Here is a 19,966-nt window from a genome sequence, read left to right as displayed (position 1 = left end):
ACTAAACTGGGTTTTCATGTCTTGGGTGCAGTGTATCGGAGGGAACAGATACTGCAGGGGTGATTAATATAAGGTTGGCTTCCTCTTAAAATACACTTTAAGCCCACTGATTCAACTGTCAGTTCCTCTCCTACTTTTTGATACACTGATACATTCATTATGCATTTTTTCTGTGCATTAGAGACAAAATACTTTACTGCCAAGACATTGTAATTATTTGGGTCCTATCAGCATTCCCAATATTAGTGTCACTTGTGTATGGTTCTATTTATAAAGCAGAGAAGTGAAATTTACTTTATGTGTGCAATGACAGTATTTCAAATCATCTTGAGATGAAGAAAAATAGCATTTTCCATTGGAAAATATTTTGACTAGAAATTACTAAGCACCTCTAAAACACACCCTTTTCTGCAAAACCCAAGGGTGATGCCAACCCTAAACTTACTATGTATTAGACTAAATTTTTAGCGTCTGCAAGTCATCAACCCTCCACTGAAACCAAAGCTGCCATAAAAACTGATGCAACCACACAGTGTTTCCACCACCTGAAGCTCAAACTGAAATCCTAAACCCCAGATCCCAAATTTGGCTTTTCAGAGCATTCTACTGAACAGAGAAAGAAAATATCATTAGTGGAAAAAAGAAAACAACCACTCTAATGGCAAAGCATTTCCATTTTGTACATCCACATGAACATAATAGACTGTAAAACAACTTGCACTTGCATGTTGTAAATATATACAATATTAAAACCAACATGTTCATTATTAAACTCTGTATTATGCACACTTCTTTTACAATTAGCTCATCTATGTCTTTAGAAATTGGGAATGCCTTCTGGAGCTCTCTGGGGAAATGTGGTGTGCCCCAAAGCTATTTAGAAACACAGCATTCATAGCGGAGACACTTTAACATCTTTAATGACTAAATCCTCTACTTCCCATTGTTCACTGGTAGAAGTACAAATAACAATACATGAAATACTGTTGTCTGAAAAAATAACTGCCTTTGTATTCCTTGAAGTCTGAAAAATAGGTATGTGGCTTGAACTAATGCATGGGATTGTATTTTCCTGCAAATGTTCCACTAGATTATCCATGTGATGAACCACACTGTCAGCAGACGGTTAGTTCTTGTTCCCTGGCTCCTCTCTTGTTCTACAGTGGCAGCACCAGCAGCTCACTCCTCCCAGTGGGGAGGAAGCTTCAGTGGTGCACAGTGGGTATATGCATGTGCTGGTGGCACAAACAGAGCAAACCCCTTCCCTGCGAGGCACTGCCTCACATATGGACAGTGGGAATTTGGTCCTCTCTTGTAGTGCTGGGTTTACATCACAAGCTCATTCCTGGAAGTGACTTTTCCAGTGAGATGTCAACTCATGTAGGTAGACATGTACAGTGGATCTCCATTTAAAATTTACAAATGAAAGGTAAAGCTCAGGGTTTTGCTGTGTCAGTTGAAGGAAAAATTAAGCTCAGATGAACACAATCTTTAAAAACGGTTTCAAATAGCCAAGGATGAAATTGCCTCCTGTTTTCAAGGTCTACACCAAAATGTATTTTGTAAATTTTACCTGAACACTGAAGGCAGTTGTTCACCACTCATCTGAGCCAACACGGATGTGTCTGCTAATTTCAATAGAATCTGAAATAGATTATCAAAGTTTATGGCAATAACAATTTATGATCTTCCTTCCTATTGGACTCTAAAGTGTGCTTTACCTTGTGGCATACAGACTGTCCTGCAGCCTTTCCTCAACATTTGTGCAGGATTAGGGACTCTGTCTGTAACCTCCAAATTTACCTCAAAAGAACTGACATTTAGCTCAAGTCCCTTATTTAATTTTTTGCTTCTCCTTTACCATCTGACAAGATGTGGATTTAAGACTATTCTAACCCATGATATTTTAAGTAACTTATGCAGCACTAAGGAGAAAAATAATTGGCTGGAATTGCAGCAATCAAATGAAGGAAAGGGGGAAGATTTACAGCAGCAGCAGCAGAAGCACATGAATGCCACTGCAGCATAAAGGATGCCATTCTGTCTCACCCCATTCACCTGTCACGGAAGGCAGCATTTTTACAACTCCCAGGCCAGGGCTGGTAATAAGACAATTGAGATGAGCAAGTGTCTCCACTAGCACTTGCAGCTGCCTCTTTCTCTGACCATGTCTTCCTGCTTGGGTTGGAGTTGGAAACATCAGGTGTAAGTGTATCAGCCCAGAAAACAAATGGGAACTGATAACTTTCCAGCTTCCTTCAAAGTTAAGGACTGTGATGAGTATTGTGAAGTTGTTAGCACTTGAGACATCCCATGCACATCTCAGCCAAAGGCAAAGGAGTGGGAAATCTGTAGGGCAGTTTTCCAGAGATGCAAGAAGGAATTACATTATGTTCATCACACATTTTATGCAAAAACTCCACAGGAGTCACAGCCCTGCAAAATTTCCTTGGCACTAGCCTTGCTGCTTGCAGATTCTTTAGAATTAGCTTCATATGGGAAATTAATCTATTTTATTTCTTTTGAGATTTGCAGAACTTTCGCAGTGACAGTACTGTAACTTCTAACTGCAAATCAGCTTCTCCCTGACCTGATTTCTGCCTCAGTAATCACCCAGAGACTCTAACGATGCTTTGAATGTGTGATAAAAGGTGCTTATTACTCACAAAACTGTACATTCATCATGTTTTCCTGATGACAGATTCACACATGAAATCATCACCTTTAACAATTAGGGACTCAGAGCAGCAACTAGATTCTAAAAATAGATGCTTCTTGTGCCAAGACATTAGTTTCTCATTTCTTACCTGGGATTCTTTACTGCAGTGATCATAACTCTATTACAGAGGTAAGTATTCATCTAGCACTCATCTCAGAATGGCTATTAAAGAAAACCATAATTTCCAAACAAATTTCAAAGTTAATTCAGTGAAAGAATTATGCCTTAATGATGAGGTTCTGGGCAGAGTAATAGGGTGATAATTTTTCCTATAAATAAATATTCTTTGTAAGATGCCTTCAGGACTTGTGTGATGCAGCCTAAAGAACCAGTCTGTTTCTCTGAGGAAGTTGTGATGCTGGTATACAATTACTATTTTACCTTAATTTGTTTCAGGCAATATTTTGGGCTATCCTTTGGAGATTACCAAGATTGGAATACTTTGGAGTGACTCTTTTTCTGTTAATCTGTTTGACTTGTGCAAAATTTTTAAAGAAGTCATCAAGCTCATTAAAACGGACTCCAAGCCAGTTATATTTTGTGAAACTTGATAGCTCAAAATCTAGTGTTAAAGAAAAATACTGAAAGCAAAAAGTGCTGGGAGTTTCCAATTGCAATGTACTGGTTTTCTCTTTCCTATTTGCTATGGGCTACCTGACACTATGACTACTGTTGGATGGTCACTTCATGCAGCTGGTATCAGGAGATGTGGAGATGACATAGCCTGGTGGGCAGGTCCACGTTCACCTCTGCTGCAGCACACAGGAAGAAATGCTATTTCCATGTAGACTCCCTCTACACCATCACTTTCAGATGCTGATGTGGTCTGAATATGACGTGTCCTTATACCTGGTCTTGCCCTCTCCCACAGTGGCTTGGATTTCCACACTCCCACCCTTCTCCCCACTTTGTTCACAAGCAGAATGTGAAATGATGTATTTGCAATGGCTGTTGCTGAGCTAGGCAGCTGTCTCTCCAGATTTTAATGCAACAAGTTCAGAGTCCTCTACATATCTTCCATTTAACTGTTCATTGTTGGAATCATGATGGTACAGGTAAACAGGGACCTCTGTGATTGATGTTGCAGTGTAGGAGGTAGATCGTGTGGAACAGTGCTCTCGGCGCCTTTGGCCCCACTGGGTTTTGTACTGTGTCCACTGCCTCTTCAAAGCTCCTTGTACCTGTTAACCAAAAACACAGTTAGGGTGAGGCATAATCCAAACCCCTATAATTGTGGACATTTTAAAATATGCTGAAGGAAAGAGGAAGGGAAGGGAAGGGAAGGGAAGGGAAGGGAAGGGAAAAGCTCCATGTCTAATTCCATCAGGTTTAGTCTACCTCTCTCCTCCCCTCCCCTCTGCTCCCAGCTGCAGAAGCAGAAGCAGTTGCTCAGATCTCACCCTTAACTTCCTCCTTGTCTACCCTATGGCAGCAATTCGAGTTTCTGCAGTTGCTGCTTGTGGACAGAGAGTATAGGTTAGCTGTAAATGTGGAACAGACTGCTGCATGGGAACACAGTAGGATGCTACAGTAAAAGAGGGAAGAGGAAGGAGGGATGTAGATTAGAACCCATCTGATGCTGCAGCTGAATCTTTGCCCATGCATTGTGATCCCTCAAGAAACTTAACCTTGAGTAAAACTGGCCGTGAATGGCAAAGTGTAAGTACACTTCAGGAGTTTGCCAGGGTTTATTTTATAAAGAGTTGGATTAGTAAGCTAAACAGAGATATTGTTCTGGTAATTTAAGAACAGGTTCTCTGCTGGCAAAAAAATAGCATTGGTCATAGCCTTTTGCATGGCAAAGAATTTCAACCTTTGGACATTCATCTTCTAGGAATAAAATATTTTATTTAACATTTACATTAAGAGTTATATATGGCTCTAGGATAAGACTATTGAGTCTTGCCAGAGAATAAGAAGCCCTTCTCCAGCTGCACGTTCAGGCATGCTGGCACTTGCTACCTCCTTCCCAAAAGAAGCATTGAGACATGAGCAGGGAGTGGGCAAACCATGGCTCTGTTCATTTAGATCAGCGATTCCAGCCAGCAAAATGTGAGAATAGGAGCAGTCTGCCATAATAAACTGGTGTAAATGACCACCTCTCCAGAGGAAGGCAGGTGCAGGTGAGGCACTGCGATGACAGGAGTGTCCCAGAGATTGTATGCTCCTGCTGAGGTGGATGTTGTATGCCATTTTTGCTCAGGGACTAGTCTGAAATCACTCTCTAGACTCTGTGCAGAACAGTATCTTTGATTTGTGTAGATTAATCTGAATGACTTTAATATTTCCCAAGTCTCCACAATTCTAATCACTCTATTAATATAGTTAAATAGTAAAATGTTATCTACTCACCACCCACAGCTGCGTGCAAGAAAGCTGTTTCATGTCACGTAAGGACAAGGCTTCATAAGGAATTGCTATGAATCTGAGATGCTTACCGAGTGTAGAGAGGGACTATGAAGCATGCCAAGAATGGATATTTCAATTGCTTTGGCTTTTTATTTTTAATCCAAATGCAAGCCAAGGTATGAGGATTGATGCTATAAATCCTTACTCATGCAAGTAGCTGCACTGACTTTGGTATGAATACTTTCTTGAGTAAACAAACGTTTGCTGGACTAGTCCTTTAAAACTAACTGAAAACGATATGCATGCCCAGTTTCCAAGACTAGCTCTTTTTTGCTATTGTTTATCTCAAGACAAAGTAGTTAAGAGTTCTTTTAATTTAGGGAAATGTATTTCTACTCACCTCTTAACACATAAAGACAAGAAAACAAATGGCAGAGTGTAGGTTAATTAGATATCAATCACAGAAAAAGCATATGGTTACAATGGAACTTTAATTACTGGGGCTGTAAGCAAATTTTACTATGCCAATATTGAGATTTAAAATGAAATTACTGCCTGTAGGGATGTTTCATATTACACTTCACAGCAGTTCATTCATTCAGATTAATCTCAGCATCTTTATCAAAGGTGGCAAGAACATGCTCTTACAGTCTTTTTGTTCCTCTCCTAGCTCCCTTCCCCTGGCCCCTTCATAGAACCCAGAGCTTTGATCACTCATGCATAGGGAGAAGAGCTGCTGTGAAGCTTATGAGCTCCTCCTGAGCTCCCAAACTGCTCTCAGTTCAGCTGGAGTCTGACAGGCCACCAGGGCAACCATAGATCTGGAGGTTATCATCTGGAGATGATAACACAGTTAACTGAAGAGGGAAGAACAATGTCACCAAGACTTGTTTTCTTCTTGGAAAGGAGTGACCCTTGTATGTATGGTCAGAGAGAGAACAGGCATATCCCTTTCAGTTCATCCCATGGTTAGTTCAGCTGAGAAATGCCGTTAGTCAGGTTAAAAAAGCTCCGCAGAGCAGTGAGAGCACGAGGTCAAGGCAGTTCTGTTTTTATTCTCTGCTGAACTGCTGGCCTGTATAAGAATCTGGCCACAAACAGATAATGGATAGTACAAGCTGCTGCACTTGTGTATAATAACGTGTTAATCTAGATTTCCGCCACGATTCCAAGAATCTCAGATGATCATAATTCAGTGCCAACTAAAACTGTTAATGCATGTTTTTTAAATGTGTAAGCACCATTACTGAAAATCACATGCACAGTCATAACATATTAACAACCCAGGAGTCTCCTGGGGACCAGGAAGGGCAGGGCAATGCCTGCCATGCTTTCTGCTGTGATAGCAGATGGAAAAAAGTAAAGTCTAAAGAAATAAAGAGCATGAGTTTATTTACTCTGCTCTTCAGGTCTTTAAAGATTTTTCTGTTCTATATTAGCCATTCATGCCTTTTTGGCACAAAAGATATATGGCTGTTTTTTTTTTTTCCAAACAGACTTTCCATTTTGTTGGCCAGTCTTGCAGTCTAGAAGGAAACTCAGACCTGGAAATATATTCTGGTGAGCAGAATATTGCAGAGACTTTGTATCATTTGTCCAACAATGTTGTTGTTGGACAGGGAAACTAGTGCTTCTGGACACTGAGATTTTATAGGAAAATGCACAAGAAGATCTGTCATTTTAAAAGTCAAAACCAAATCCATTGTTTATGTGTTCTTCCACATGAATGCAGGCATCGGTACAGCTTCTTATTACTATTTTTACATTTCTTTCTACAGATGGGCTCATGGTACTAAAGTGAGGTTAGTGAGGTAGTAGGCGATTAACACAATGTAAAACTGTCAGGTGGCACTGAGTTTAACATTGTTTGTCCTGTCTAAACTTCATGCATTTCAGCCTTGAAGTTAAATATTCCAGTAGGAAAAAATAAATCCCAGAGTATCCAGGCTCCTGTGGTACCTGTGGCTCCTTGCCTCACACTGAATTTTCTCATGAGAAATAATTTTGAGCTCTATAGCAGCAGAGCAGGGTATAAAGCAGCTTGAAAACAATCTCCTACCATGACTGAAGACCAGACTGTGGCTTTGGTCTATGTCCTACTGCACACAACAAGACTTGGGGAAGTTATCTCAGTTTAGCTCTCTTGGGCAGCCAAACTCAGAGAAGCGCTCCCTTTGGAAGGACCTAATACCATCTTGGCATTAGTCTGTTGCTGCTCTTCTATAGGTTTTATGTGTTGTATATCTACACCTTGTGTAACTGCAGGAATAAATGGGACTTGGAGGTAAGGGGCCATAATTCTTTCATCCTCTCTTCTGGCCCAGCCCAGCTACTCTAGTACATAAACTTGCTTGATGTAATGTGCTCATTCAAGTAGCACCAAACTGTCTTGAGTCTGTATTAGAGAGATGTCATCTTTGACTCTCTGCCCATCTTAATGGGAAATTCTAAAAAAAAAAAAAAAAAAAAAAAAAAAAAAAAAAAAAAGCTTCCCTTATTGTCTAGTAAATAAATTTCCTATAAAAAAATAATAGAGGTAATAGAGGGTTTCTCGGCATCCCTGCCATCGACCATGTTAGACAGTTGGCAAGTCTGAAGCACATACAATTTTGAAAATGGGTGTAATGGTGAAAAATACTCAAGTACCAACAGAAATCACTCTCAACATGTCTGTGAAACCTGAACCCCCACGGCTATTTTTTCTTATTGCCTGACACTGATGAACGTTTCTGATCAGCCACTCCACCAAGCAGTCATTAATCCTACATGCAGTCTGGAGGTACCTGGAGGTAGTTAAGCCATCCATGCGATAACTTATGGGAGCACTAGAGTACAAAACTGGAAGCCACATTTCAATATAATATTCACTTTTATCTCCTTTTGGGCATCATCCTTTCCAGATGTGTCCCCCATTGATGGCTTGCTGACAGTTCAAGTATCAAAAGTCAATATCCAGGTAAGAGCCTTTCACAAGGAAGAGTCCTTTTTACTGTGGGCTGCCAGACGTGTCAAAAAGGCTTTCAGAGGTGACTAGGGGTTTGGTGACTATTGCTGTTATTCAGAATATGGATCTAGACTGTGTATCTTCAGACCATGTAAGGAATGACTGGCTGCTATTGCCACTTCCTAACAGCAGCTCAGTCAATGCAGCGTGTCTCTCATGTTGGATGTCTGAATATCGTGTATGAATATGGTGTATTTTCTTAATCCAAATATATTTATTCCAAATTCTAAATTAAATGTAACACAATACCTAGTAAATAAAAGAGAGCTGTGTATTTTATACTCATTTTCATTCCTGGAATGTGGCTTTTACCGTTCTGCACGCTACAGGTTAGTTCATATGACAGGTAAACTCATTCATACCCTGCAATCTAATTTTGAATTAAATACATATGGTCTGCCATGATGTTGGCAAGCAGATGCTTCAGATATATTCATTATTGCATAACTTGAAAACTGTATTCCTGGAGCTGTAAAGGTGGTGATGCTTTTCTGACACTGTGGCATTGCCAAAAGTACTTTGGAATTAAAGCTATCTGATGAAACATAACTAAGAAACAAACAACCTTTAAGATACTTCACGTTTTCAGTGCATTTTCTTGCTGCCTTTCCTCATTTTCAGCATTGCTACTGTCTTTAATCTAGGCACAAATCCGTATGTTCTCATTAGAGTTGGAGAATTACAGAGTAATTGACCTTTTCCCCTAAAGCTATAAAATATTAAGCAAATATGTTTTGCAAAATCTAATCTGAAACAAATGGAAGGTGAAGTGGGGGAGAATGAAGAAGGAAGGAGGCAATGTTCAAGACCAGGATTTCGGGGTAACACGTTGTCTGGAGGCAGGTGAGGACACACTGGAGCACTGTCTCTACATAGCTATGCAGTCATTCCTATGGGGAGAGGATGTTTCAAAAACTGCCTGGATGATCTCTTCTTTCTCCACACCAGGCCGTCCCTACCAGGGAGAATCAGAAGTCTTTCTGTGTTTCCAGGAAATGGAGATTGGACTGTGTTCAGAAAGTGATGACAGTAAGGGAGAAGGAGAAAGCTGGTAGTATCCCGTAGATCATGGGGACAGAAATGTGATAGGAAAAGAGTTGTGTGTCTCTCCGACTTGGCTTAATTGCATACATGAAACCGTGAAGTTCTATAGCGTGGTCTTTACAGCTATAATTTCATGTTAGGTTCCGGCGTCATTAGCTGCTTATGTTTTGCCATTCTCTTTTATGTCTCCTGAGAAGCCATGCTACAGAACTACAGCAGGAGGCCTCTAATCTTCTCTGCTGTTGCATATCTCTGTGTACATTTATGCAGGGAGCCAGCCAGAAGCAAATGTATAGTGATGTCGACAAGTGGTGGCAGAATTTAATACTCTGCTGTCCTGAAAGTTAGCAAAGCAGCCAGTAGCACCTTATCAATAACATAACTTCCTTCAAATTGCTATCAAAACATCAGTGTGGTCACACCATTGCATGGAATTTGTTACTTTCTAATAATATAGAGGGATAAACAGGAGGATGAATATCTCTTTAGACGGACATACTGAGTGTTAGCATCACAAAGCTTGCTCTGTATCTAATACATCTGCTCTAGATTCCAAATTGACTTTTTAAAAGACTTCCTAGTTTTGCTAAGATATGCAGTGTTTTATTCCACTACAGTTGAATGCTCCTGATATATCGAAAAAGCACTTTTCTGCTAACCATCTTTGGAAAATGGCTTACTGTAGGAATTTAAATGGTTCTTGAGATATTTTAACCTTCTATTTTTTGTAAAAGTGCAGTGGACCTAAAACTAGCTGTAGGTATATAAAATATTTATCCAGCTGTAAGAGACTGGGAGACATCTTTGCCTCAAGGGTTTTTATTTCTCAATTACTATGTGGGAAACAATGACCTTAAAAGGCCAGAGCTAATCCTCAAAGGAGTTGAAGTAATCACACTCCTCCAGGCTCCTCTGCTCTGACAGTGCTACCAGGGACGGCATCTGCCACGGCTGTGGGGTTGAACACAGCACACGGCTCTCCAGGACAGACCCCCAGAGATCCCCACTGCTTCTTCTGAGGCATTGTGGTCCTTCCCACTATTCTTGACAGGAAGGGAAGTAGGCCATTTTACTCCTTTGCTTAGACATCTCAAAATTTCAGATGGTAGGGGGAGAGTCTCATGCCTGTACCTCATTTGGTGCCATCTGGTTTGCAATGGTAACACTCGTGATTCATCTGCTCAGAGATATTCAAATCACGCTCTGCACAGAGCTTTCACAAATGCACACTGCTGCTTGTATATAGAGACTAAAAAGTGACTTTGTGTGGTTTCAAAGTTTGCAGAACGACATGCTTCATTTCTGCGTTAATGAACACCACAGTGACTATTTTCCAAGTTCTATTAATTTGCTGTATTTCACATGCTTACCTCACCATTGAAGAAGCAGAATATAGTTGCCACAAGTAAACCCTGAGAGAAAGGAAAAGAGTTTAGAGATCAGAATATATAATTTATTTTTGCATTGTTTGGAAATTTGGACTTGATGGATAAAGATAAAAACATTAGTCCATTTCCTCTGCACCACAGATGCTTCACCTAACCTCTTCCTCTTTTACATTATTTACACTGATTTTTACCTTTTCAACATGTTTTATCATCTTCTTCTATATTGCAACCATTTATAGATTATCTGGTTTGGCTATGAAGTTATTTTTGTACAAGAAGCCTAGACAAGAAAAATTAAATGGTATGTAAAGTATTTTTCTTACAGTGGAGTATCACTCTGCTACTGACTTTGCTGAAGAGATAGCAGAGGAATTGTGTCCTACATGCTGCTACTCATTTATCAGAGTGCAATTACCCAGTTAAAAGTGTCGGCCAGGAAGAATCCAGCTGCCCTGGGAAGGCTTTAAATTGAACTGTGTATCAGGATAAGTGAATTTGCGTATGGGCCATCATGATGGATGGAGAGGATATGAAAAGAGGTATAAGTAGTTAGAGAAAGGGGAAAAAATCCCCCAACAAATTAGAAGGTAGGGGGGCAGAAAAAAAAAAAAAGAGAGTACAGATCATAGCTTGGTCCCAAATGGCTTAAAATTAATTTAATTATTGCCACATTTGTTCCAATAATATTTCATTACTGCTGCAAATTTAAATAAGGCCAAGGCAGGAACATGAGGTTGAGAAAGTGTGAAATTAATGAGAGAAAATTCTCACACACAGAGCCTGCCATTCAGAATCATATAGTTACACTGGTCCACGTCCTAACTGCACTTGCTCTTACTAAAATACCATTACATAGCATCACGAAGCCAAATGACTTAATTTTGAATTATTTAAACCAGTTATTATAAACTAAACATATGACAGTCTGTGAAATTGAGGGAAAAAAATGCAATACAATAGCTTGTGTTCCCGAGGGCTGCTTTGAAGAGCTTTACAGCTGTATATTTTTTATAAACCCTCACTTAACTGATTAGCAGTTAAACTGCAGCTAATGCTTTGTAAAATATCTTGGACTCTTATGTGTATATTCTGGACCACAAACGTAGGGTAAGCAATAACTGCTTTAACAAAATGCTTATATATTAGAAATACATAGGTTGGTTTGAAGTGGGGCTGACCACCTGAATTTTGGAAATTCTTTTACTCCAATAAATTTTCTTTAATGTGGAATTGTAATTTGACACAACTTCAAATATGAACATAGAAAAGCATGTGCGAAGAGGAGGAAGGGTAGACATAGTGAGAAAAAGAAAGTTTATTCTCATGTTTTGGAAAAACAGTGAGTATTCTTAAAAAACTCAAATCCCAGTGTATAATACACAATGCACAATAGTTTGTCCATAAACCCTTGTTTGAGAAACACCACAAAGTCAAGCAAAACCTTATGCCTCTAAAGCAGAATTTTGTCAGACCACAGATTCCTAAATCGAAAATTTATGCAAGGGGAACAAATGCATCACTTCCTGGTGGCCTATATTGATTTTATCCCACACTGTGTGCACATTAATTTGCACAGTCTTACAAAACATCTGCTGTTGAACTGCACGGTACATGGCTGCAGCAGGGGTTTCACTATTTTCCTAAAGTGTATTTTTATTAAGAGCAGTCAGCCACAATGGAAAATGAGATGGAGCTTGATCTCCTCTGGCAGTAGGGATGCTTGATGGACAGTCCCTATGAGGCATGGAAGATACTAAAGAAAGCAGGAGGAGAGAAAGAAGCAGAGAAATTTTTCTAAGTCTGTTCTTCAGCGAGAGTGTTTAGGGGGAATTTTGAAACTGTGGTTCACCTAAAGGCAGAAATTGAACCTGAACTGTAAAATGAAGCCATTTTCCATTTCAGTTCCTGTACACTGAATTCCTCTGTTACCTTTTCTTCTGTTGAAGAGTGTAGTTCCCTTAAATAGTGTTTTCTTCAGACAACTTCTGACAGAAAAGTTAGAGGAAGGTGTGATGATGTCTTGTATCCCTTTCAGTTGCTCTCTGGTCTGGACTGAGCTGACAGCAGATCTGGCTTCTTGTTATTTTGAGTCCATGCATTTTGTACTTCTGGCTAAAGAAATTATTTTCCCTGTTTTGTCCCATATATGTCTCATTGCTCTTTTTCCACCAGCAATGGCCCTCTAGGCTCTGCCATCTCTATTTCTATTTCTATTTCTATTTCTATTTCTATTTCTATTTCTATTTCTATTTCTATTTCTATTTCTATTTCTATTTCTATTTCTATTTTTTTCTATTTTTATTTCTATCTCTATTTCTTTCTTCCATTTTATACATAAAGTTTTGTCCACAGTTCAGAGTACTATCGTTATCTGCAGCTGTAAAGCTACAGAGATATCAGTAGCAGACACCAGCTTTGTCTCTTCAAAGCCAGGAGGGATTGGGATGATGATATTCTATAGAGGATCTATTAAAACATGTGACAGACTGTATACAGGTTAATTCATGTAAGGACCACAGGTTATTTCTCATATCTCCTTGACATACATCTCACATATTCTCTCTAATTGCTGCTGGTTTTTGATCAGGGTGCAATTCTTGGTGAGGATGAGATCTCTAGGTGAATTATCTCTCTCTGTCATTGTGTGGAGTTGTTAAACTGACCTGCGATATATAGTCTGTGGCCAGCAGGATAACAGCTGTGGTATTGAAGGCAGAGATGAACAACACATTTATTTTGAGATTAAGGCTTTTAATGACATCTTCTGCAATTCTTTACTTCTGGAACTGTGTGAAGACCAGATGAATGTGGCTTTTGGACGAATCGTGCCTTAGGGATTGTCCACAGTTAGCAGCTCACAGACTTTCACGTACCTTATTGATGCTATAGTGAGAGCTTATACTGGTCCAGGGATGTTCTTTGCTAGATAGGTATTTAATTTGTTCAGGTTAAAATAAACCAGACAAAAAATACCTGTGCAGATACTGCAAATTACATGGGTTTCTGATACCTCAGGTGTTTTTCTTCTAGCTTATATCTCCATAAAACCAAGAAAGCATATATAGATATGCTTGTTCCTGTTATTCCTGAGCATGCCCATGGATTTAGTTTCTGCCCTAATTACACACTGTGCTGCCATTTAGTCTTTAGTGGGATGATGTATTCATTATTGATGGTAGAAGATGATGGCACATATAATTGTAGAGAGGGCTGTAATACAAAAAAAAATTAGTTTGCGATTCTCTGTGTGGGCTTTGGTCCATGTCCATTCACTTCTCAATTCTGGATCTGAATGGACAGCAAAGAAAACAAAACAAATCATGGCCAAGGGTCTTCATAGAAGTACTTCCCATTCCCATCTCTCTCATTTCAGGAAAGATAAAAAGCTTTGATAAAAACAATACTGTCTTCCTCATAATTTTAATTCACAGCACATTCATACAGCATCTCTGAGGTAAATGACTGTGTTACGAAGTGTTCATTTATGCTAGGATTAAAAAAAAAGTAAGCAAAGCAAAGAATGTGTCTGTGCAGCTTCTGTTGTTACTGAGGTGGGGAGATTGTCACAAGAGGGCTGAATATGGCAGCCCACCAGCTGCAAAATGATGGGGACATCCCATCAGCCAAAGCTCACACTTTGTGGCTTCTCTTGCTCGCTGCTGGAGGTTTCATTACTGCCATTTTGTACATGAATTTTTCATACAAAAATGGCACTTTGTAACATCCAGCTTTCAGCAAAACATTTTCCCTAACTTTTATTGGCTCAGAATATTAGGAAGTTTTGAAATTACTAATAATGCAAAGAAAAAAAAATAAAGGGAAATTTAAAAAAGCCTTTATGTTGTCAAAAGTAGTCCTATAACCTTAACTTTGCATAGAAGGGGAAAATGTTTCTGTCTGGTTTGGCATCACAGAAGATATTTATTTCTCAAGAAACAGATGAATGAATACCTTCTAAAATGCACTGAAATATCTCACTATTTTTAAAAGGCTGCTTTTAAATGGGTTAATTTTGTTCTGTTTATAGCTGCATACAGAGTTAAATTTAAAACTTGGAGGCAGGGTGGATATATATGTGTCTCAAACTCCATGCCTAAAAGATACCAAATACCCTCTACACAAATGAGGCACCTGTAAATGGATTCTCCTGCCTGGCAGGGCAGATGCTGCAGTCCTGAGGGTGCTGCTTGGAAGCTGCTGTGTGACACAGAAGCAATCTTATTTGCGTAGAAAGAAACTTTGATTATTCTCCATTTAATAAACAAAACCTTTTAATTTCCCAATAAAAAACAAGGTCCTTATGCTGAATAGCATTTTAATTTCTCATTAGAGGCAGACTTACACTTTAGGGCTACAGTCAGCAAGGTATTGAGAAGAAGAGTAATTTCAAGTGCTTGAGCACTGCTATTGATTCAGGGGCTCTCTTTTCACTGCACTAAGCAGGCCTCCATGGTCAAGTCTTTTCTGGTCCAGTGATATTGCCATGTTAGGTAATATGATAGCCTCTACAAACTCAGCTCTGAGATGCTGGAGAGAGAATTTGGTGAGAGGGGACAGTTAGTGGAAGGAGCTTACAAGCAGGACTGTGTCAGTCTCTGGGCTTGTCTGAGAGCATTTGGTAGGGGGTCTATATGTGGAACTAGCTGATGTATCATGGGGTTATTGCATTTTTCTATTCCTTTTTTTCTTGTGAGGCGTCTGCTGTGGACCAATGGTCTGGAGCACAGGTCATACAAGGAGTGGCTGAGGGAACTGGGGGTGTTTAGTCTGGAGAAGAGGAGGCTGAGGGGAGACCTCATCGCCCTCTACAGCTACCTGAAAGGAGGGTGCAGAGAGCTGGGGATGAGTCTCTTTAATCAAGTAACAAGTGACAGGACAAGAGGGAATGGCCTCAAATTGTGCCAGGGAAAGTTCAGACTAGATATTAGGAAGCATTTCTTTCCAGAAGGGGTTGTTAGGGGTTGGAATGGGCTGCCCAGGGAAGTGGTGGAGTCCCCATCCCTGGAGGTGTTTGAGAGTTGGGTCGACATAGCGCTGAGGGATATGGTGTGGTTGGGAACTGTCAGTGTTATGTTAAGGGTTGGACTGGATGATCTTCAAGGTCTTTTCCAACCTAGAGAGTTCTGTGATTCTGTCAGAGATCAGAAGCTAGGATAATGGTCTCTGGTAGCAGACCCTCTGACAGGAGCTCAGCACCCCAACCTCTTTGCAGTCTCAGACCCCTCAAAAGATGCTTAGTGGTTTCTGGGGTGGGAGAAGTGGCAGCGGCAGCTCCAGGGCCAGTGGAGGTGCAGATGGCCCTGCCAGAGTATGAGGCACAAGCCACATCTCTCCTTCCCTCTCTCGGCATGGAGACCTGAGTGCAGTTATGTGCAGGACATAGGGCTGTTGCCACTCCACTCTTGCAGGAGGAACCCTCTTTACCCAGGTGTACCATTTCATCTTTGCTGAGCAGCATGATGGGACCTTTTAGGCTTTTAAGTGACAGACATATTCTCGGGCCAGAGGTGTGCGAAGAACCAGCGCATACTCTACCCTAATGTTTTACACCCTGAGGAAGTCTGCATCTAATGGGCTTTTGAAAATCAGGTCCTCTAGGGAAAATCTGCAACTCACTGGCTCTTCTGGAGTGCAAACATTTGCTTTGTGGTGCCTACTTTAGGCACTGTTTAATAAGCTAACTGTGTGTTCAGCAATGCATGTAATCATCCCACTCCACGCATAAGCTATTCCACTTAAAGGTTGAAATATCTTTCTTTTGCCTGGTGAAATCTTAATTTCAGCACAGTCTGGAGACTGAAGAGCTGATATTGGTGATGGCGAGGGGAGATACGAAACTCTGCTTTTACAGGATCCATGGGAGGTTGGCTGGCCAGGCTGGAAAAGTACAGGCATTCATATTTGCAGCAAAAGAGCCAGTCTTAAATTTTTTTTATCATTTACACATCTTCTCTACAGATCTGTTAAGAAGAATCTGGTCTATGTGGTAAAACAGACAGAAGCTGATACAGGGGAGGTAGACATACAGTGTTTGTGAACTTCTCGTGTAGTCATATTCAAAAAACCACTTCTGCTTAAAATGGCAAGCACCGACAATAGCGTTGCACAAAGAGCAGGATAGTCCAAAACCAGTCTGGCTTCTGTTATTCAGAAGTGACTTCAGCAGAAGAAACCTAGCACGTAAAAATCTCAACTTTTCAACTCGGAAAACCATTCTCTGAAAAAAAATACCATTACACAGTTTCTTGTGGGAACAAATGCTTTCTCATTCATCATCTTCAGTCCTCTGATATTTACAATAGACTGCAGTACTTGTTTGTACCATTTCTGTGTATGTGGATGATGTAACTAACATATCAAACCATGGTGCTCACTTAAAGCAGTGATGTGCTGTTGAAAAAAAGTTTCACTTTTAGAAAAGGCAAAAAATTAATCATTTAACCAGTGCAGAAATGGAGAATATATGTTATATTCTCCACCAAAAAAATCATAATTGCACCCACAATGCCTGCTTGTATATGACTGACATGCCATGGGATGCAAAAACTAATAGACTGCTGCTAGTTTATGGAGAGGCAGGCTGCGCTGAAGTTTATGAGAGTGTGATAGCTAGTGGGGAAATAGAGCTGTTACACAAGCCAATAAAATATCCGCTAATTACATAATCAGTCCTAGAAGAAAATGAGCACCAGAGGAGTGATTACATAGCTGGCCATCTTAAATATGCATAAAGAAATGTTTGGGAAAGGATTAAGAAAGTTTATTTTAGAATACAATTAAAAATCTGCTCTAAGTAGAAAAGGGAGCGTCACAGACAGCTGCAACTTACAGGCCAACTGCACAGCTCTCCCAAAAAGACAAATTTTACATGCTGGCAGAAAGCATCCTGAGATTATATTGCAGAGATGTCAAGAGCTCTTCTGTGAGGTCTGCACTGCTGCCTTGGCTTGGGGACAGTCCTGGGTGGGCTGCCACCCCTCAATATGCCTGGTGGCCTCTCTGAGCACAGTGGCAGTGGGGCACCACGGGCAGCCCCCACCGTGTGCCCACACTGGTGTCCCCAGTACCATCCCCACTGCTGAAATGGAAAAAATGTACTGTCAAGGGAGCAACTGGGGTCAATGAGCCATGGAGAGTCATCCATTCCTGATGACTAGGACAAGGGCAGAAAGAACCCATTGAAGATGAAATTTTTTCTCCTTGGATCCCTCCCTCACCTAATCCCATCCATTCATACAACAGTTTCACGATACTTTGGTTTTGTTTCTGGTTCCATTGTAACGCTGATTCAGTGACTATTGCATAATGATCATAATAAGGATTGTTAAGTAAGGTAATTAACATTCTTTTTTTTAATTCTTCAACAACCTCACAAAATTTGAGATATGTTTCAAGAGTAAAATTATTATTGCAACACTATCTTATTCTAACTTACAAAAACTGTAAGCAGCTTGTCACCAGAAAATTTAGTTGGAGATATTCTTTTATAGCCCTTGAAACTGAAGAAGTGACAAAACAGGTAACGATAAAAGAAACACACTTTCATTTCCTTTAAGAATAACTGTAATGTAATATGGCATACACTGCAAAAATAGACCTGTAACTTCAGTTATGGGATAAGGGTGAAAAGCAGAATATACAAACTAAGGTGACATGAAATATGGATTTTGGTAGCCAAAATTATTACTTTAAGGAAAAAGCACCACTGTTTTTGTTTGTTTTGTTGGTTTTTTGTTTTTTTTTTTTAAGCTGCTTTCTTACTACAACATTAAAATAATTTCTACATTTAGCTTCTGTATGAAAGGAAACAAGAAGTGGGTCACCGTACTCACACATTTTGACCACTATTCACAAATGCATTAGAAATCTGCCTTTCCTAGTCAATATATGACTGAATATATTATAGTCAGTAAACCAGAGAGATAACCAAATATTTAAAGTCATTTAGGCTTGTTTTGTTTTATTTTTAAAAGAAAGTAAAGCAGACTTACTGAATGATGCTATATTTTCAAAGCATTTATGAAATCAAAATGTCAGTCTTATAATTTAACTTAAACTCTCTAATAATGCAATTTTAACTCCTAAATGAAGCTTCAGTCTTTTATTCTGTGTGTTAGCATTCCCTCTGTACAACATTTTGTGTACACAGCTAATTTTAACATTAACCTTACAGCACCAGTTTCAGTCAATTTGAGCACTTCAACAGAAATCATGTTGGAATATAAAAGCCCTCTGTGATTTGTTCTCTCTCCCTAGTTTAGAAATATTGCCATCTGATATTTTTTTCTATATTTTTTCATTGTTTCCCCTATCTTGTGGTTATTTTTTTATGCAGTGGTGCTACTCATGCAAAGGCAGATAATCCAGTAATATGAAAGTGGTTGGAAAAGAACTGCAAAACCAGAGTCATGCTCACTTTTGGGGCTGAACAACTGGCAACAGCATCTTTGACTAAATTCACTTAACAACAAGCACCTCACCTAAGATGAAGTTGCTACTATATAACATACCTGGTAATGCATTAATATATGCATGATGTAATCATATATTTCTCCAGCAAGTCGGTTTTCTGGTCTCCAGGGAATAATAACAAACTGAATTCCTAGTAAGGGCACCAGGATTAAAGTGGCTCTGACAGCCTTCATATACATGTTGGACTCAGCACGGTGGGTATCTCTTAGCTTTGTCACCAAAACTCGGACAATGTTAAGCAAAAAGAAAAAATTGACCTGCAAAAGCAAAGCCATTTTAGGTGAAAGCATTCAAATTAAATAGACATTCAAAATAAAAACACAGAACACATAAAGGGCAGTAAAATGTAACTTCCTAGCTTTATTGCAGCTCATAATGGGCAGCTCCTTGGGAATCAGGCATTAGAAAGTACCTTGAATGCCTTCAGAAAAGAGATGTTAAGCTGCTCTACACATTTCCCTTAGGAATCTTGCATGGATGCTTCAGGCAGGCAGGCATCAGTTCTAGGAAGCACTGTCTGTTTTAACACTGATGTGGGCAAATTTAAGATTTCCAGGGAAAAATAAATCTCATTTTTATGTCTAAAGTTTAAATGGAATGGATGAATTGTCCCCTAGGACTCTTTTCTGAGTCTGAAGGTCACCTAGGTATCTTGCTTCGGTCTGCACTGGAGATGTCTGCAGCCAGGTGAGACAAACTCCAGCATGTCCCTGGGCATATATGGGACCTACAAGGGCACACACTTTCTCTGAGGAATGTGCTCAGAGCAGAGGGACAAGGCTGCTGTCAAGAAAAGCCTAGGCTATCCCTTGCAACTACCAGACTGCATGGACCCTGTGGTACACTACCCACAGGTAAAAGTTAACACTTGCTGGCTCAGGGTAGAAACGCCAGACACTTCAGAAAGTTTGGCCCTGACCCTTATGGTCAGCTATGCCAAGTGGCTCAGCATCTCATCTCCTCAGCCATTTCTGGAAATCTGATTGCAGC

The 19,966-nt window shown here is 39.9% G+C and overlaps 1 protein-coding gene across 1 annotated transcript in view; it reads right to left on the bottom strand.

Moving 5' to 3' along the window:
• Positions 1-622: 622 nt before the first annotated feature.
• CALCR (calcitonin receptor) overlaps positions 623-19,966 on the bottom strand; it is a 75,446-nt gene continuing 56,102 nt past the window's right edge. The window contains exons 10-12 of the mRNA XM_026842425.1: positions 19,015-19,233; positions 10,487-10,528; positions 623-3,900 (exon numbers count right to left, since the gene is read on the bottom strand). Of these exons, the coding sequence (XP_026698226.1) occupies positions 3,679-3,900; positions 10,487-10,528; positions 19,015-19,233 (483 nt within the window). The 3' untranslated portion in view covers positions 623-3,678. The remainder of the gene's footprint in view (positions 3,901-10,486; positions 10,529-19,014; positions 19,234-19,966) is intronic.

Source organism: Athene cunicularia, assembly GCF_003259725.1.
Source record: "Athene cunicularia isolate RWA chromosome 2 unlocalized genomic scaffold, athCun1 chr2_part1, whole genome shotgun sequence".
NCBI classification, from domain to species: Eukaryota; Metazoa; Chordata; class Aves; order Strigiformes; family Strigidae; genus Athene; species Athene cunicularia.
Note: the sequence above shows the minus strand (reverse complement) of the source record. Positions and strands in the feature narration are given on the sequence as shown.